Source organism: Oncorhynchus gorbuscha, linkage group LG18 (assembly GCF_021184085.1).
Source record: "Oncorhynchus gorbuscha isolate QuinsamMale2020 ecotype Even-year linkage group LG18, OgorEven_v1.0, whole genome shotgun sequence".
NCBI lineage: Eukaryota > Metazoa > Chordata > Actinopteri > Salmoniformes > Salmonidae > Oncorhynchus > Oncorhynchus gorbuscha.
Window position 1 is genome coordinate 19,552,714 of NC_060190.1, and position 20,918 is coordinate 19,573,631.

Consider the following 20,918-nt stretch of genomic DNA (forward strand, 5'->3'; position numbering starts at 1 on the left):
CTTAAAAAGAGACTTCCACACAACCAAATGGTGATTTGAATCTCAAAAAACAGGTAAATATGATATAATCCCAATCTTACAATGTCATTTCTTAGTAAATACTATGTAAATAGAGGAATGTAAAATAAAAGCGTACATAGAGGTTTATTGAACAAAACAAGGTTTCTTAAAGCTAGTGTACCTGGATCTCAGTGTTAGAGTCTTTAGTAGGAAAGACAATACGCCTTCCACTCCACTGATGTAGAAAACCCCAAGTGAAAAAAAGGAGGGAAATAATGGTAATGTACATTGAGATGTAAACTAAAGTTGTACATGGCTGATATGCATACAGGTGTCAAAATGTCTATGCTACTTAGGAAGAAAATACCTCAACATACCTCAAATAACATTGGCCGTATAAAGCAGACTATGTAATAAACCTGTTACTTTTGTGTTAAACGTTTCTGTACAGGGGTAAGTACACTAACTACTTGTTCTTGCATAGCCAGTACAAACTAATTACATAGTTACCTTGGAATAAGGCCAATGTGATGTGAAGTGCGGATGAAAATTCTCCTCTACTCTTGTTATCCTCCACCAACCGTAACAATTACAATGAAACCTGTCATGTCATGATATAATATAACAGTGAAAGAATGTCCATGAATGCTACTCCTACACTATATACACAAAAATATGTAGATACCACTTCAAGTTAGTGGATTCAGCTATTTCAGCGACACCCATTGCTGACAGATTTATAGAATTTGAGCACACCGCCATGCAATCTCCATAGACAAACAGTGGCAGTAAATTGGCTTTACTGAAGAGCTCAGTGACTTTCAACCTGGAACCATCATAAGATGCCACCTTTCCAACAAGTCAGTTTGTCAAATTTCGACACCGCCAGGAGCTGCCCCGGTCTACTGTAAGTGCTGTTATTGTGAAGTGGAAACGTCAAGGGGACACAATGGCTTAGCCGCGAAGTGGAAGGCCACACAAGCTCACAGAACGGTACCGCCGAGTGCTGAAGTGCGTAGCGAGTAAAAAAAAAAAAAGAAGAAGTCTATCCTCGGTTGCAACCCTCACTACTGAGCTCCAAACTGCCTCTGGAAGCAACATCAGCACAAGAACGGTTCATCTGGAGCTTCATAAAAGGGTTTCACCATGCGCAATGTCAAGCTTCGGCTGGAGTGGTGTAAAGCTCGCCGAAATGCGCTCTCTGGAGTGATGACTCGCGCTTCACCATCTGGCAGTCCAACGGAAGTGGAATTTATTTCCTTCTTAATAAGTTTGAGACAATCAGTTGTGTTGTGACAAGATAGGGGTGCTATACAGAAGATAGCCCTATTTGGTAAAAGATCAAGTCCATATTATGGCAAGAACAGCCCAAAAAAGCTAAGAGAAATGACAGTCCATCATTACTTTAAGACATGAAGGTCTGTCAATACGGAACATTTCAAGAACGTTGAAAGATTCTTCAAGCGCAGTCGCAAAAACCATCAAGCGCTATGATGAAACTGGCTCTCATGAGGACCGCCACAGGAAAGGAAGACCCAGAGTTCATTAGAGTTAATTCCACAAATCAACTTTTAACAAAGCACACCTGTTAATTGAAATGCATTCCAGGTAAGTACATTACATTACATTACATTTAAGTCATTTAGCAGACGCTCTTATCCAGAGCGACTTACAAATTGGTACCTCATGAAGCTGGTTAAGAGAATGCCAACAGTGTGCAAAGCTGGCATCAAGGCAAAGGGTGGTTACTTTGAAGAATCTCAAATGTAAAATATATTTTGATTTGTTCAACACTTTTTTGGTTACTACATGATTCCATATGTGCATTTCATAGTTTTGATGCCTTCACTATCATTCTACAATGTAGAAAATAGCCAAAATAAAGAAAAACCCTGAAATTAATAGGTGTGTCCAAACTTTTGACTGGTGTTTTTCATGGTTAGGTTTCATGGCTAGGCTCCTTAGTTCCAGTGAATGGATACGTTAACTCTACAACATACAATGCCATTCTAGGCGATTATGTGCTTCCAACATGTGGCAACAGTTTGGGGAAGGCCCTTTCCTGTTTCAGCATGACAACGCCCCCATGCACAAAGCGAAGACCATAAAGAAATGGTTTGTCAAGATCGGTGTGGAAGAACTTGACTGGCCTGCACAGAGCCCTGACCTCAACCCCATCGAACACCTTTTGGATGAATTGGGACGCTGACTGCGAGCCAGGCCTAATCACCCAACATCAGTGCCCAACCTCACTAATGCTCTGTGGCTGAATGGAAGCAAGTCCCCTGCAGCAATGTTCCTACATCTAGTGGAAAGCCTTCCCAGAAGAGTGGAGGCTGTTATAGCAGCAAAGGGAGGACCAACTCCATATCAATGCCCATGATTTTGGATGTTCGACAAGCAGGTGTCCACCTACTTTTGGTCATGTAGTGTAGATGCAGCAATCCAAACTTGTTTTGTTTTAGCTATGTGCAGTCCCTTCCATCTAAAATGCTGTTTTTATTTTGGGGGCACTGTGCCCACTACGGAGGCTGTTTTGTGAACAGAAAAGGTCACACTAGCTGATGGACACTTTACACGAGCTAAATGAGAGACCGTACTCGAGGACTCTGCTTCAACTCCTACTTATTAATAAGATAGGACATGTGTTAAGAGGATTCTGTCAGAGCCTCAGGTCATCAGTGGTTACTTTTAATATGGCTGTCCCCCTTTGTTCAGAACCTGTCTAAAATGGGTAGGTTAATATGGCAGCATGACTTGCAACCTTTTCAACAGGACCAAAGCAGACAGTTTGTCAGCGCGCCATCTTTCTTTCCAGTTCAGTTAACTTAACCAAGAAAGACCCTTGAGGGTCGAAGCCTCGCTTGCGAGGTCAACCTGGCCAAAGGTTAGCAGGATAGTACTAGTAAAGTTGACAAGCGTACCAACTTGTGGCGTTGTTATTAACATATCCCGACGGGCTTTATTTCAACGGTTTACTGAGAGTCGAGGCTGAAAATTTGTCAGTGGGAGGGAGTAAAAGGATGTGTGGCACCGGCAACTATTATGATGCTGTAGAACATATTGACAGCGCTCTAGGAGCAAGTTTTATGTCCAAGTAAGAATACAACTCCACAAAACACTGCTTATTTATTCACCTGTAGTCTTTTGACCTGCCCGGATCCAACATTGGAGAGCCATCCTCGGCTTTCTTCCAGCCAATCAGATACTCTTTGCCTGGTGATTGGCGGGTGTGGACGGCAGCATTAAGCCCCACCCCTGTCACAATGCCGCCGGAGGAGACGATGTAGACTTGGGAAGAGTCAACCGAGGTGGAGGTCTTAGGACCACGTTCCAAGGGGCTGCCAGAGTGTCGTGAGCCACTAGGAAAACAAAGACAGAAATATATGATCACAGTTGGCCAATTACGTCAAATATGAGTGGCTACCAAAAATCCACAGTTTGGGAGCAGTCCATTTTATATCAGTCAAGTCATGGGATAATGAGGAGGAATAATTCCCCTCCCGAATTGAACTGACCCAAACCCTGCTACTCATATCAGTGATTCTCCTCACGATGGGCACTGTGTGGTTCTCGGAGCAGGTCCCAACTCCTATGACTCCACTAGCCTACTACAGCAGAAGTCATGCCAACCCTGCCTATGCGGACAACATAGTGATGATACGAATTGGGGCATGATGACACTGCACTGGTGCCGCTGGCAGCGAAGGGCAAATGTGTCACACCTCATTAAATGGTGCATTGTGCCCACTGCGGGGGAGGCAGGATCATGCCATGGCCACAGTGAGCCTGCCACAACATGGCAGACCGGTCATCACCTTTTAGCATAATCTTGTTCCAAAGACACTTTTTCCCCAACTGCACGTCTGGTGGACCAACACATCCAATTCAGAGAGCCTGGAGAAACTCCCAGCGCACAGGCATTTGTTTAAAATCGGCTTAATCTACCAACCAATCATCTCCCAGAACACTTTCCCCTTAACCCTCCCGCGTACACTAGCACACCATAAGCACAGAGCCACGCCTCGCAGTCGTGTAAATGACAAATACTTTAAAATCAGTAGAGTACTTCCATAGAATTCTATGGCCACTCTGACTAAGGCCAACTTAGAGTGGTTGATATCCCTGTCTTATATAGGCTGTGCGCAATAGCTGGAGGATGAGGTTACTTTTAGTCTGGTCCGGCAGGAAACTGCGGTTTGGCTCATGCAGTCTGACCTAAAATGGAGAACGTGATGTCACCGCTCAGACTGAAACAGCATGAAAAGTAAGACTATATCTAGTCCTATCTGACCCCAAAATTGAGGTACTGGTGTCACCTCTCAGCCTGGCCCAGAAGGAAACTGCACAGTTGGGCTCATCACGTCTGACCTCAAAATGGAGGGCAGGAAACTGTAAACTCTGTTATATTTGGTCTAACCCAAAAACGGAGGAAATGAAATGTTGGAAAGGTAACCTTGACTCCAGGCTAATGTGCACAAGCTTGGAGAGGAAGTGCAAAAATAATGGATTGGGAATCTGGTGGGGAGATTCTGTGATGATGACGACATGGTGGTTTTTGCCTAGTTGCTGGTTAAGTAGGTTAGCTGGCTACTTTAGCTGCGTTATTATCGATGTTATTGTTGTACCCGGTGTCTATGTGAATAAACATTTTTATTGTGCAGGCACAGCCTTGCAACAGTTACCTATTTGCCTTACAGTAGTGGACTAGCCATCTAGCGCACCAAAATGGCTAACACTACAGGGAATCACGCCAGCTCTATTTATTACATTACTATCTGCAACGTTCCAAACATTTCCTTTTCACGAACACAGCCCAGACAGTATACGAATGAACCAGAGAGTCGTAGTGAGTGAACCAAGTAGCATGGAACTAGAGGGAGCAGAGGCTCCCGTTCACGAGAAGTTGAGCTAGCTATAAAGAGAAGTCCGCTTAGGAAAACTCCCAAATCAACATGGAAAAGTAACACCACAACACACACACACAAAAAAAAAAACACTACGGGGGGGGGGGGGGGGGAGTTAAGAGACAAAAAAAGTCCCTGGAGTCAGATGCAGCCAAATGTAGGAAATTGACCGACTTATTCAGTTGTGCTGCTACTAGTGCTAACGTCAACGTGCATGAAGCTCATGCCAAGGGGGAGGCCACAGCCCTGGACAAGAGTTCTAGCAGAAGTAGAGGACAGCGACAACATAGCCGACGATTGTGAGCGGTAGGCAAAGGGGATCCAGGGCAGGGAGGGAGACTTGGATAACACAACATCTATATTGGGCAAACTAACTAGGCTAACTAATAAACAAACTAACTATACCAGTAACATTTTTATTTATTTATTTCACCTTTATTTAACCAGGTAAGGCAAGTTGAGAACAAGTTCTCATTTACAATTGCGACCTGGCCAAGATAAAGCAAAGCAGTTCGACACATAAAATGACACAGAGTTACACATGGAGTAAAACAAACATACAGTCAATAATACAGTATAAACAAGTCAATATACGATGTGAGCAAATGAGGTGAGATAAGGGAGGTAAAGGCAAAAAAAGGCCATAGTGGCAAAGTAAATACAATATAGCAAGTAAAACACTGGAATGGTAGATTTGCAATGGAAGAATGTGCAAAGTAGAAATAAAAATAATGGGGTGCAAAGGAGCAAAATAAATAAATAAATAAATAAAATACAGTAGGGAAAGAGGTAGTTGTTTGGACTAAATTATAGGTGGGCTATGTACAGGTGCAGTAATCTGTGAGCTGCTCTGACAGTTGGTGCTTAAAGCTAGTGAGGACATGATGCCAGTCAGACAGTTTCTTGATTAATGTGCATGCCAGCCACAGTCATTTCAAGCCCTATTCCTCAACTTTAGTTGAATAGGAACTACAACATATGATATTTCATATTTTAATCATATTTGTACTATGTACTTGTGTTTGTTTGAAGCCCTACTATTGTCATTAGTCAAATCCCAATTTATTGGTCGCATACACATATTTAGCAGATGTTATTGCGGGTGTAGTAAAACGCTTGTAAAGTCAGTCTTTGACACAGCACAGCCGCCTTTTATTTATTAATTTCATGATGATTAATTCTGACTATAAAGCTATTGTTTCCACTATGTTGCTATATTTATAATCTGTAGCTAAAACTATGAATACAACTGAATTTGTGTGCTGAGCTGGGGTAAAGTGAGCTGCTGAGAAAACTACTCTTCCACTAAGGTAGCCAAGGACATTTTTCTACTTACCATTCACTTTACACCCAAAACGCAGGTGTCTTTTTACTGGTTCACTGTGTTGTCTGTTGTAGTGTTGTCTACTACTTTGACATAGTGAAGCCAACCAGTGCTTGGTCTCACTGAGTATTCTAGCTATTATACATTCTCTGTTTTATGCTCAGGCGTCAGATTGATGGGATATTTGTCAATCATGACCATTCAGGATGTGTTCTGTAGAACTCCTATAACAGTCTACATTATGTGAGTTCTGTAGCACTATATTACCGCATTTGTGTACAGTAGCTGTGATGCTGGTGGTGGTATTAGGGCCTGGTGTGTGTGTGTGTGTACACGTGTGTGTGTGTGTGTGTGTGTGTGTGTGTGTGTGTGTGTGTGTGTGTGTACACGTGTGTATGTGTGTGTCGGCAGTGGAATATCCGCGGGCTGGTTGTGGTGGGCCAGTCTAGGTCAAAGTCCAGGGCCGTTTTTTGTCCCAGTCCGTCTCTGCTTACTCATCATTCCAATGTGTAATGTGTGTACATGCCTAGAGCAAAAATAACTCACATCCAATAATGACAGACATTGAAAACAGGCGCAGTTTGACATCACATTATGAAGTGTCATTGGGAGTGGTTGAATTGAAATGAAAAGGTACCAGAACTGATTTCAATTGTACAGTAACAGGGTTAATTTTAGAGTGAATATTCTACAATATAATCCGATAATCAAGCAAACAACATTTCAGATGCTGGTACCCTGTATTGGTGAGCTGTGGCCACAATTCAAGCACTGGTCACCGGTCAGACAAAAGGGATCCAGTCAGCCTCTTAGGTCAGTTTTGCAGTTTCCCCACTAATGGACTAGGGGACGGGAAGCTGATCTTAGATCTGTACTTAGGGGAACTTTATCTTGGAGCTACACCTTACCTGGACATGGAGGAAATCTCACTCAGGTCGCCCAGGCTCCCGTCCGTTACGTGCCCAGCCGAAGTGGCCTGGGTGCTGTAGCCTTGTGACGTCAACACTTCTTCTGGCGTCCCCGCTCCGTGGTAGCCCCCCGTTCCGGAGTACTCCACTACCCACTGCTCCCCTCGGGCATCCTGGGGGACTGGTCGGCCGGCCGAGACCCCCGGTACGCCACCTCCGCTGCAGCCAGGTAGAGGGGGAGGCGGCGGGGGCATGCAAGTCGCCGTGTCGATGCCGCTGTCGGTGGACGCGCCCTTAATGTAGATGAGGCCCAGGGCATCGGGGTCCATGGGGTCACCCGAGCCGAAGCGCTTTTCGTCGCTGCTGCCACTGGAGGCATTGCTAGAGAGAGTATTGCTGCTGGAGTGACTGGAGCCAGACTGGGAGATCAAACACAACAATAGTTAGTGGTTAGCAGCATTCATTTGTGTCTGAAAATTAACAGTCAAATCGTTGCTCCCTCAGTCCTTGCTTCCTCAGTTCCTCTCAAAGCGTATTGGAATAAAGGATCCAAGACCCCTCCCTCAGACCTCAAATGAGCTTCGAGAGGAATTGAGGAAACAAGGATTTTGGCAACTAGTAAACATTAAAAAACAATGATACATAAGCTATGTATCCTGACGCCACAATTCAATCAGATCTAAGATAAAAGTGGAAATACACATTGTGGGTTTATTCACCGGTTCGGAATATATTAACCGCTTAAAACTTTAGAATTATGGAATTGGGACCCTGGAAATGTTTGGCAGCCTTTACGGTGCATATGAAACTTTAATGTGTTCTGCATAGGGAGGCAAATACATTCTACCCCTCCTTCTGTTCATCAGCAAAAGCAGCAGCATTCCCTCAAGCTTCAAACTTTGCAATATTTTTCCAGGGCCAATTGTTGGGATGCTTCCTCACTCATAGTAATATTAATGAAAGAAATTATGCACATGAATCGACATTCACCATGCGTCACCATTTCTTTCAATACACAGATTTGGTGGAGGGGGGGGGGGCAGGAGAATAAATCAGAGGCGACAGCAAAAGCGTCACCACCGACAAGGGTAAGCTGACCTAATCTAGCCTGGCCCGTCAAGGACGAGAGGAGGCGGGCCTCGTTCCCTGCAGACGTAGAGCTACACACCATCGTACTGTGTCGGCTTGGGGCTGTATGGGTAACCGAGCCGTTCTCTACTGCTAGGTGCGACCCTAAAAGATCAGATAACAATACGTACGGTATCATGGCCTATCATGGCCCATCGGTCAAGGGTGTCGTGTTCCAGTTCAAACCGACCATTCATGCTGCTAGAAGGGGATAAGGTGCTCTGGGAGCGCATAGGTAGGTCTACCAAAGCCTTTGTCGATTGACCAGGCAAAGTCCTATGGGATGTAATATATTCACCAAATGGCCATGATGTTTTGTCATTGGTTTCATATGAAACACCATTTATTTATTTAACGTGTCTTACAACTAACTGATTTTGTCCTGAAACAGTGTTACAAGACATTCCTCCCATTGACGCTCAAATGTAGGCGATTACATGAGATGACAGACGCAACAAACTAACCCAAATCCAACATGACAAGAAAAAAGCATTACATTGTAAGATCAAAGTCAACCAGGCAACCCTCATTAAACATTAAAATAACTAACTCTTTCCAAGTACGAGTACTCACATGTTGGTATTTATTGGGGGAGTCCTTTGCTCCTTGTCTCGGCTGGCTTCTCTCCCTCATGTTCAGAATCTTTGTGGAGGGATGGTGCCACTTGGCCTCTGCAAAAGAGGAAGACAATTTGTGATGTAATTATCTCGTTAAAATACTCGTGGTACAATTTCTACGATACTGTCCACTAGAATTGATGTCAGGTCAACTCTTCATATATTCAGGACTTGAACTGGGTCATATTCACTATGAACCAAATGGAAGCAAACAGATTAAAGTGGAGAGGGACTACCTGAATGTGTCCAATAAGAAATGCTTGTTTTCATTTCCCATTGCAAAACCTTTTACTACAGTGTGAACTCATGAATATGACCCTAGTTGCCATTACTGCCATTTTTTCAATGCAGTTTCTGAAATTCCCCAAAAATGAATTGGAATGGCAGTTATTTAGTCATTCTATTTTAAGGTACATGCTATGAAAGCACATTTGTCATTTTTTGACATCACAACATGAGACGTTTGCTAAAACTTTATGTGAATGACAATCTTGAATCTGTAAGAATGACAGTTAATATTGGTTTCTGTTTTGTCTGTCTCCAGCTGACCTTTTTGCTGCATTTCTACTGACTGGCGAGTCTCTTTCATAGCACAGTTGATGATATTGGTGATTACATGATGATGCTTATGATGGTGATGATGACGATGCTGGTGATGAAGAAGAGTAACCCATACCTGCTGATCTGGTCCTCTCCAGCTTGGGCTCCCCCTCTCTCCGGCCCTCTCCCTCCTTGTCGCTCGGCTGGTCCAGGTGCAGTGCAGGGGACTGACATCTACAGGTGCCCAAAAGAAGAACAGGACATAAAGCTAGAGGTATCAGCAAACTGGTTTAAATCTTCAAAAGAGGGAGGCAAGATATGATGTCTTTGTTGAACATTCTAACCATGAAGACAGTCAGTCAGTGACGCGCAGGTCTGCCATTTGTTTTGTTGTTGCCCAAACAGACTTTTTTTCAACTGACCCGCACCTGCATGATCTAATGTAGAGCCGCCAGATCCTACCACAGGGGTTGGCAACCCTGGTCCTGGAGTGACCCAAGCACTTCATGTTTTTGATTTAACTGACCTGGAAGACCAGGTGTTTTGAATTTAGGCAATAATTTAACTGACCAATTACCTCAGTTGGTAAGGTGTGGTACCTAGTTGGAGCAAAATCCTGCAGTATCTGCGGCACTCCAAGAACATGGTTGCTTACCCATGCCTTACCTATTCACAACTGTATCAACTTTCAATGAAATAATTATGTCAAATGAGAATTGTTGTCCTAAACTCATGCCTCAAAGAGAACGCTAACCAGCATATCATGGCTCCCAAACATTACAATTGAGAAAATGGGTTTACATTCATCTTCTCCCACAGCATCCTCAATGCTTTGTCACTGATTTGCATTGGAACCTTTAAAGTGCATTGTAATCCTTATCCACCCCACTTCCTGCTTTTCGCACCACTGGCCATTGTTTCACCTCCCCACTTGGCTAGTCACACTGAGCTATTTCAAACCTTTCCCTTGGCGTGTAACAGTATCCGTTAAACTGTGGCTGCCCAGACACATTTCCACAATGTGTCTCGATGCTGTGGGGATATTGAAGGAATGCCTTGCAACCTGAGAGTCAGGGTCCGGCTGGGGCCTCTGGCCTGGCGACTATAGACTTGTCTGGACTGCAGAAGGTCAAGGAATGGGGTCCTGGAAGAACCAGGATGGGGGAGGGGGGTGGTAATGGCATTGTTCTGTCCTAGATAGGCCGTCTCCTCTATCATATGACACGCGACTGGTCCTACTACATATACTGAATATATGGGTTACTGTATTGAATATATACACTATGCTGAATATATGTAAAGCACTTTGTGACAATGGCAGAGGTAAAAAGTGGTTTTAAAATAAATGGGATTGAATCATATACACTATTGGTCATTGTGAATGCTGAACAGTTATGAAAATCGCATTGGATGAAAATGCTAAATGACCATAGTATTATTATGGTCCTCTTTCTGTATAGATTATGTGCCATCTATGCACATGTGGGGATAGTCTGGTTTAAGAGGGTTGATAGAAGTGTAAATATGTAGACCGTTGCACTTTTCATATGCATTTTAATTGTGCATTATGCTGCGTTTCTATGTATTATGCTCTTTGTCTTTTTAAGCACATTACCAAATGAAAGTTGATCTAATCTAGGAGCAAAGAAAATCACCTTATTAGATGACAGCCATCTCTCCCATTCATTTGTGCTTGGGGTCTGTAGATTTCTCCAACAGATGCCATCAAACATGGACTTGATTATTTTGAGGAACGTAAACATCTAATAAACTTGGGCGGGGTTTCTACTTTTGGCACTATTCCATCGGCATCATTGCCCCAGACAAGCTCAATCAAGCGCAGATACAGTATTTTAATATTATTGTATTCAAACCCAGTCTGCTGTGTATGTAACTCTCCATCGAGTGGCGAGGCATGAGGTTGAGTGTCTTAAAATATACACCATAGTGGTCCTAAAATATACACCATAGCGGTCATAAAATGTGCATCGCAGCGCTGTGCCCTAATGCACTTACCCGTTAATGTATCCAGCCTTCTGGGACCAGGTGCCACATGGCCCGGGGTCACTGGACGTGGACTGGTTGCTGGGGGAGCTGCAGTACAGTTGTCCAGGTTCCCGACTGCTACAGGAGGCCGTAGGGGATATCTCATATTCCTGCAGTACCCTGAAAACCACAAAATAACATTTAGGGGACGTTTAACCAAACAGGCCTCGACCGCCAAAGTGCCCCACCTGTAGGCTACAGCTTCAATGGCCCTGTTGAATGGAAAGGATTAGTTGTTAGTTGGATTCTCAAAAGGGCCACACACTCCAGGTCTAAGGGAACACTTTGACTGTACAAACTAAATTGCCCACTGGGTGGGTCACTTTGGATAAACACATCTGCTAAACGACCATGTTATCACTCATGTTATTCTCAAAGAGCCTTCGTGACAATGTCAGGCGTGTCATTACAACTCATCGCCTAGTCTGGACATATGATACACGTGCCCCTGATGTTTGTTTGTTTGCTTTGTGGATCATCATGTGCATTGTGCCAAAGGTCAAATTACAGAGTGTAGATAAGATGTTTTATTTTTTATTATTCGATACTGACAATACAAATAGTAGGTCAACCATTAGACAGTGACGATAAATAGTAACTGGACTACTAGAATCCCATCCATTTATGAAGAGTGTTTGGGGAAATACTAGGGGAACATAGCGTAAGTACTCAGTTAGGCCAGGCGTTATTCTTAGCCTGAACAGACTGTTCCAAGCCTCCGTGAGAGTGGGAGATGCTTGAGCCTCCGACTCGTGAAACTCGACTCTCCCGCCGCCCGGGAGGAACGCTGAGCCCTCGAAAAAACACAGAATCACAGATCATATGGAAAAGCTGAGATGGGATCGTAAATGTGCAATGGGTAAGCGAGCATAATAGAGGGTATATATTGTAGGGCAGGGAGGAAGGGATGAGGTGGTGTGAAAGGGAGGATAATCTTGCATATTCAGCAGCTTTGGAGCAGGCCTGCTTCGCAAGGCGTTGGCAGCTGCAAATTGAGTCCCACTCCCTCTTAATTAGCTGGCGAAGCTCCAACTAGGAGTGGAAGCCACAAAGTGTTTGAATTCAAACAACCCCCACACAAACATATGCAGTGTCTCCGTGTCATTTCCCTCAGGAAAACATGTCACCTTAATGGTTCCATTGTACTACCTCAGAGTCTATCACGTCTGTTTCTTTCTGTAGAACCCAGACAAAGTGTCGCATATGACAAATATGGTATGGTAAAAGGGTGCGGGAAATGTAATGTTACATGAATCATAACCCAGAAACCGGTTTTCCTATTTCCTGCTGGTAATGGTGTGGTGACTCCCGGTACGCTCCGCAGTGTTAATAAGAACCAATATGTTACTATATCAACTGGTCTGGTCCGAAAAGTAGACTGAGAAGGCTAGTGTCTTGGAAATACGTGGTCATTTTTTAATTTTGTTACTCATTATGGTTTGATTCTCAAGAAATTTCAGTGACAAATGAAAATGCTAACTTTGTTCTAAAAGCTACCCCCACCTAAGTGTAGCTCACAAGCGCCAACTAAAAACCCAAATAAAAGGACAATGACTAGCGGGTCAGGACTTTAGGTTCACTAAAGCCTTAGATGGAGTTTATCAAAGCACACTGCGCTTTATTATGGCCGACAATTTTCGTACTCATCACTGCGTTCTCTACCAGACAGTTGGTTGGCCCTCTGATGTCACGTAGGTTGATACATTGCTACGTTCTCATTTATAAAGTCCCACTGTACCGAACATCATTACTAAACTTTAGACACCCGGTCTCAGGGATGGCGAACTCTGGAAATTCCTTTGGTCTATACAGAGTTCGGCAACTCTGCTTTTATAGTTTTCTTGCACCTTATTTTGTGGAACAATCGTTCAAATGTGATGTTCTGGTGCCTCTAGGGCAATTCAGAAAGCTGATTGAGGACCGTATTACTGATGAATGTGATGTTCTGGTGCCTCTAGGGCAATTCAGAAAGCTGATTGAGGACCGTATTACTGATGAATGTGATGTTCTGGTGCCTCTAGGGCAATTCAGAAAGCTGATTGAGGACCGTATTACTGATGAATGTGATGTTCTGGTGCCTCTAGGGCAATTCAGAAAGCTGATTGAGGACCGTATTACTGATGAATGTGATGTTCTGGTGCCTCTAGGGCAATTCAGAAAGCTGATTGAGGACCGTATTACTGATGAATGTGATGTTCTGGTGCCTCTAGGGCAATTCAGAAAGCTGATTGAGGACCGTATTACTGATGAATGTGATGTTCTGGTGCCTCTAGGGCAATTCAGAAAGCTGATTGAGGACCGTATTACTGATGAATGTGATGTTCTGGTGCCTCTAGGGCAATTCAGAAAGCTGATTGAGGACCGTATTACTGATGAATGTGATGTTCTGGTGCCTCTAGGGCAATTCAGAAAGCTGATTGAGGACCGTATTACTGATGAATGTGATGTTCTGGTGCCTCTAGGGCAATTCAGAAAGCTGATTGAGGACCGTATTACTGATGAATGTGATGTTCTGGTGCCTCTAGGGCAATTCAGAAAGCTGATTGAGGACCTCATTACTGATGAACGTGTTTGTTTTTTCTGACCGTGTTTTTCTTTCTGCTTGCATTTTGTATTTACATTTTTGATGTGGGTATTTTCTGGAATTGATGTAATTCAGGGTCTCATCTGTAAAAGAGATCATGGTTTCAGTATGAATCTCTGATAAAATAAAGGAGAAATAAAATGCATCATTTGGTGCCAAAGCAGGGTTGACATCTTAACTCCTGACATCTTAAGTTTAATGAGAGAAATATCAGACACCAGAAGAGTTTGTAGCGAAGCAAACAACCTATTTTGCTTTAAAAGTATACAATTACCCAACAATGAACCTCTTCTGTGTGAAGTGCAGTCCATATGAAATGCCCATGTCTCCAAGAGAGCGACGTGTCTGATAAGAACAGTTTATATGGTTGCAAACAGGTCTATAATATACACTGACTGAACAAAACATTAAGAACACCTAACACCTAATATTGAGTTGACCCCCCCCTTCCCCCCTTCCGTCAGAGCAGCCTCAATTCTTCGGGGCATGGACTCTACAAGGTGTTGAAAGCCTTCCACAGGGATGCTCGCCCATGTTGACTCCAATGCTTCCCACAGTTGTGTCAATAAGGGAACATAGCCTTCACCTGGATTCACCTTTGTCAGTCCTTTTGTACACTCAGTGTAGACTTGTAAAGTCTTTCATACAGACATTTTCAAGGACACTCCAATCTGAAAATAGAGTTTACACTCTTGACAGGACAATCTATGCCACAATCATTCCTGTGAAACCATTGACTAGAAGGGAATCACTTCATCTCAATTTTCCGCCACGATAAGGAAAAATGACAGCCAATAGGCTGTGCTTTTCTTTTGACAAAAGGTCAAACTCATCCCACAAAAATGCACTACTCCCACATGTACACACACATACCGGTATGCTTGCATGCACACACACAGTTGTCATACAGTTGTAAAAGGATATGCACACACTGATTATGTGAAACACCACACATACGCATGGCAACACACGCGCGTTCAACCTGATGCACCCTTGCATAGCTGACATGTAATGGAACACGGCCCAAAAGACCAGTGCTGAGGTAGCCTTACTGTCACTGTGTGTGTGCGTGTGCGTGTGCATGTGCGTGTGCGTGTGTGTGTGTGTGTGTGCCGATCGGGGACAGACCACAGCAGAGAGGCAGTGCAGGGCTGCAAACAAGAGCCTCAACACTCAGGAGCTCAATAAAACATTCACATTCCTTGACGCCCTGCTAGCGAACCCCACAGCCCCCCGCCCTCAACCCCTCACCAACTTCCATGCTGTGTGCCAAGTTCAGTAACAGGGGTAAAACACGGGAGGTCGATCCACAATCCTTTATAGACAGAGTGAAAAAGTAGATGCTTATGGAGTGACATTGGTGACAACAAAATTAAACATTTCATGATACAAATTCTGATAAAAAATTCTGTTGCCACAAAATCACTCCATAAAACATGACCAAACATATGGGCAAAAACGAGGAAAACCCTCAAGTCTCTTTCTGTTAGTATCATATCAAGTGCCAAAGAGTGCTTATCATCTACATTCAGCATTGATTCAGTTGCTTTTTTCTCGTTCTGATACTCACTGTGTGTGCAAACACCATCTGAAGCAATGGCTGTGAGAAACACTGCTTTAAGTATCGTAGCTACAGCATGTTAGTTGGAATTAGAGCTGGGTCGAGTTTATTAGGGATCAACAGTAGAAAACTGACAAACCGGGATGTTTTACCTAGACTTGTCAAATAACAAACCCCATTCATGTTTTCCATTGCAAATCGTTGTAAAACACTCAGTTGCCTTTCCTTAATGAACATGCCCCTTCTGCCATCTTGTTTTTCTTCCCGTCAGAGCAGTCTCCGTTTCCCAGTCATGTATTTTCCACTTAATTTTATGCTAATCACATTACAAAAACCTTGACCTCATTATGCACGGCCTATGCTAATGTCGTGCAGTGTCAGTGATACTAAGGATAGAAGTGCCATTGTGTTCGTCAGTCTATTCTTGCTCTGAGAAATGAAAGCTATTCCATGCGAGAAATTGTCAAGAAACTGAAAATCTCGTACAACGTTGTGTACTACTCCCTTCACAGAAGAGTGCAAACTGGCTCTAACCAGAATATAAAGAGGAGTGGGAGGCCCCGGTGCACAACTGAGCAAGAGGACAAGTACATTAGTGTGTCTAGTTTGAGAAACAGATGCCTCACAAGTCCTCAACTGGCAGCTTCATTAAATAGTACCCGCAAAACACCAGTCTCAACATCAACAGTGAAGAGGTGACTCCGGGATGCTGGCCTTCTAGGCAGAGTTCCTCAGTCCAGTGTCTGTGTTCTTTTGCCCATCTTAATCTTTTCTTTTTATTGGCCAGTCTGAGATATAGCTTTTTCTTTGCAACTCTGCCTAGAAGGCCAGAAGTGATGGTTGCTGATAATGGGCCTCTGTACGTCTATGTAGATATTCCATTAAAAATCAGCCGTTTCCAGCTACAATAGTCATTTACAACATTGACAATATCTACACTGTTTTAAATGGACAAAACATTTAATTTTCTTTCAAAAACAAGGACATTTCTAAGTGATCCCAAACTGTTGAAAGATGGTGTATCTCAAGTTCTTTGGTGACAAACTTTGAGCATGATTATGAGTGTCAAAGGCAGGGATACTCAAATCTGGTCTCCAAGTACTGCTGATGTAAATTCTTCCGATAAGCAAGGACTGATGAAGACAGTGCCCGTGAGTGGAATCTCTAACCAACCAGTGACAATGACTTTACCCTGTTCGAAAAGAAAACCGGCAGCACTTTGGCCCTCCAGGCTCAAATTTGAGTTACCTCTGATCTAGGGCGTTTGAACTTGGAACTATGAGTCAATGAAGATTGAGGTGGGTGCTGAGGTGTACCTGGTCCCGTCCTGTTGCTTCCTGTCGAAGGAGGTGCTGCGGGAGATGGCCCCCTGGGCGTAGTGGAACATCTGCTGCCCAGGGCTGGGGCCCTGTGTGGGGGAGGCCCGGGACATGGACGGGCCGCCACCTGGGGCGGTCGAGACGCGGTGCCAGCCGGCAGCCGTGGTGGTCTTGTACTCCACCACGGGGACGCGGTACATCTCCGAGCAGCTCCTGATAGAATAAATCAAAAGACACATTAGCAATTCAGCGTCTTACAAAACAATCTTAAAACAGTGAAGTACATGTACTAAAATTATACTGTAAGAGTATGAGCTGGTGTTGTTACCGTGTTATTAAGTGCATCTAATGTAAAAATGTGTAAATCCTCTTACTTGCCAAATATGTTATACTGTAAGTCAATGGGAGATTTAAGTTGAGATTTGGCAGATGGACTGCATTTTAAGAGTTAGGTTTTTTGAGATTTTTCAATGCCCGTTACATTTTTTCACAAACCTCACTAATTGATACGTCCATTTCCAAACTGGTATAGCCTCGTTCCACCTCTTTCTTGCTTGATTTAAATGTCAGAATACAGTATTTACCCAATATTCTGAGTGCAATCTCCCATTGCATTTGGGACCAGTCGCTGTTAACTTGTGTCCAACTTCATCCCAATTTACAGCTACTTTGCTACAGTTAAATATGTTAAACATTTGCGGATGGATATGAGCTGCATTGACTAAGCCTGTGGCCGATTTGATAACAGCCGATTGATCAATAACAGTGGTATGAGTATTTTATTTGGATCCCCATTAGCGGTTGCGAAAGCCGCAGCTCCTCGTCCAGGGGTCCACACAAAACACAACATTAATAGACAACATTGATTAATTTAACAAGCCCATTAGGTCATGACTACAGAGATCATTAGCTTTGAACTAGCCAAGTCCCAAAAGTCTGGGTCCCAAAATGCATCCTATTTTCCTATTCTGAACAGAAATATAAACACAACATGTAAAGTGTTGGTCCCATGTTTAATGAGCTAAAATAAAAGATACCAGAAATGTTCCTATGGATAATGTTCTTTCACCCTGCTTGATTCCTGTTAAAACATGATTTGGCAAGTCTCAAGTTCTCAACACAACAGTTCACCAACCAACCCAACGACTACCTTGGAATGTCCCCCCAAAAAATGGCACAGCACGAAAACCCGGTCTTGATTCATACATGTTGGCCCAGTCTCAAATGGCACAGGTCCATAGGGCTCTAGACAAAAGTAATGCGCTACGTACACTGAACAAAAATACAAATGCAACAATGTCAAAGATTTTACTGAGTTACAGTTCACATAAAGAAAATTAATTAATACAAATCGGTCAACTGAAATAAATTAATTATGCCCTAATCTATGGATTTCACATGACTGGGAATACAGATATGAATCTGTTGGTCAAAAGGTACCTTAAAAAAAGGTAGGTGCGTGGATCAGAAAACCAGTCAGTATCTGATGAGTTTGCATCATGCAGTGCAACATCTCCTTCACATTGAGTTGATCATGCTGTTGATTGTGGCCTGTGGAATGCGGTCCCACTCCTCTTCAATGGCTGTGTGAAGTTGCTGGATATTGGCAGGAACTGGAACAAGCTGTCATATACATCGATCCAGAGCATCCCAAACGTGCTCAATCGGTGACCTGAACACTGAGTACGGCAGTGCCATCATAACTTGATTGATGCGACGGCTAACATGTCCCGACATGGCCTTTTGTGGCCTTTTATGCATTCTAGTAGAGTTAAATAGTTACACACACACACAGGTCTACGACACTGCATCTCAGTGCAAGAGGCGTCACTACAGTCCCTGGTTCGAATCCAGGCTGTATCACATCCGGCCGTGATTGGGAGCCCCATAGGGCGGCACATAATTGGCCCAGCGTCATCTGGGTTTGGCCGGGGTAGGCTGTCATTGTAAATAATAATTTTTCTTAACTGACTTTAAATAAAAGTTTGCACACAGACACACATACCAAAAATATATTTTGGTGGAATTTAAGTATGTCCCCATTACCAGTAAAACATAATCCAAACCTATTTCTTTCACTTACTTGCTGTGCTGTTTCATTGTACATTTGTTCAGTCGTTTCATTCTCAACCAGGATTTCATCATACATGTCAAGCAGTGAAGTTTCAGCTCTCTGTCCGTCCATGATCTCTTCCTCTGTGGGCACTGTCACTGTGTCCATTTCTATTTTGTCCAGCTGTGTATGTAACATTTCACGTAAACCCTGTTTCATGTCTGCATCGAAGTAGCGGTCCTTGTACATAGCATTGAGCATGGTTGCGACACAGTAAAGAAGCTCAGAGAGAATACCACCGAATCGCTTATTCACAGCCTCGAGTACTTTTGTACGTTTTGACCCCGCAGTTCTGTTGAGCAGGCGTTTCAATGCCATGACAGAGGGTATCATGTCTGCTGCAAACGCAGATGAGCTTATTTCTCGAGTGGCGCTATGAGTTTGTTCATGTTTCCAAGTTTCAAACATGTTCTCAAATGCCATTGAAATGGCAGCAGCGGTATGAGAACCAGCACACTCTTGAGCATGCAATACATCTTTCCACAGTACGACATCCTGGTTGGCCCATTGTGCTGTCAGACTCAGCATGCTCATGGGACTGACATCGCTGATCCAAATGTCAATTGTGACGCCCATAGCAAGTAGCATAATGAGATCCATTATCTTGGCTTTAATGGATTTTGCCTTTGAGTTGTCTCGCTGAAATTTTCTTACTCTTTCAAATGACTGGTCAACTTGAACTTGTTTAGTTGTTGGAAGTGTGCACTTAGTATTTTTCTGCTTTTGTTCTGTGTAGCGCTGTATTTTCGTGGCGCCATTACGTCATCTACTTACGTTATATACGTATGCACTTCAGCTTTGACATCGGTTTTGCAAATTGGCTTGATGTCTAGCTTAACACCGATGTTGGCATTTTTAGCTAATATCGGCCGATTCCGATATGCTCACCGATATATTGTGCATTCCTAATTTACATCCTGTTAGTGAGCATTTCTCCTTTGCCAAGATAATCCATCCACTTGACAGATGTGGCATGTCAAGAAGCTGATTAAACAGCATGATAATTACACAGGTGCACCTTGTGCCGGGGACAATAAAAGGCCACTCTAAAAATGTGCAGTTCTGTCACACAACACAATGCCACAGATGTCTCATCATTGGAATGATGACTGTAGGAATGTCCACCAGAGCTGTTGCCTCACAATCACAGACCACGTATAATCACACTAGTCCAGGACCACCACATCCAACTTCTTTACCTGCGGGATTGTTTGAGACCAGCCACTCTGACAGCTGATGAAACGAAGGAGCATTTATGTCTATAATAAAGCCCTTTTGTGGGGAAAAACTCATTCTGATTGGCTGGGCCAGGTTCCCAAGTCCCATGCCCACCCATAGCTGCGTCCGTGCCTAGTCATGTGAAATCCATACATTAGGGCCTTGTGAATTTATTTCAATTTACCGATTTCCTTATATGAACTGTTACACAGTAAAATCGTTGAAATTGTTGCATTTTAGCGTTTACATTTTTGTTCAGTGAAAAAATACAAAAACATCTGTCCCAAGTGTTGTTTTAAGAGCAATTTAGCTTAGTTAAGTACAAAGAAGGAGGAAGTGGTGTTTAAGCTACCTCCTGGGTGTGCCGTCCTCATGGGGCTGGACGATGACCACACTGACCGTGTTGGACGTGCGCAGCAGGTCGATCATCTGCTCGTGGGACAGTGTGGCCACGGCCACCTTGCAGATCTCCATCAGCCGGCTGCCCGGACGGAGACCCACCTGCCAGGCGAAGCCGAAGGGCTCCACGTCTGCCACCACACCCTCGAAGTTGACGTGGAATCCCAGCTGGCCCAAACCGTTCCGCCGGAGGGTCATCTCCACTGTCTCGCAGCCCCGGGTGACAATCTAGGGCGACATGGCCAAGAGAGTAA

The 20,918-nt window shown here is 43.7% G+C and overlaps 1 protein-coding gene across 4 annotated transcripts in view; it reads right to left on the minus strand.

Annotated features, from left to right (window-relative positions):
* The window catches only part of LOC124002570 (signal-induced proliferation-associated 1-like protein 2), a 102,470-nt gene that overhangs the window by 16,713 nt on the left and 64,839 nt on the right, over positions 1 to 20,918 (minus strand). For 2 of the 4 annotated variants that reach the window (XM_046310059.1, XM_046310057.1), the window contains exons 9-16: positions 20,618 to 20,892; positions 16,932 to 17,147; positions 11,441 to 11,590; positions 9,561 to 9,658; positions 8,841 to 8,938; positions 7,140 to 7,558; positions 3,138 to 3,362; positions 182 to 235 (exon numbers count right to left, since the gene is read on the minus strand). In XM_046310059.1, coding sequence (XP_046166015.1) covers positions 182 to 235; positions 3,138 to 3,362; positions 7,140 to 7,558; positions 8,841 to 8,938; positions 9,561 to 9,658; positions 11,441 to 11,590; positions 16,932 to 17,147; positions 20,618 to 20,892 — 1,535 coding nt within the window. The remainder of the gene's footprint in view (positions 1 to 181; positions 236 to 3,137; positions 3,363 to 7,139; positions 7,559 to 8,840; positions 8,939 to 9,560; positions 9,659 to 11,440; positions 11,591 to 16,931; positions 17,148 to 20,617; positions 20,893 to 20,918) is intronic. The other 2 variants (XM_046310058.1, XM_046310061.1) reach the window with 2 other exon arrangements.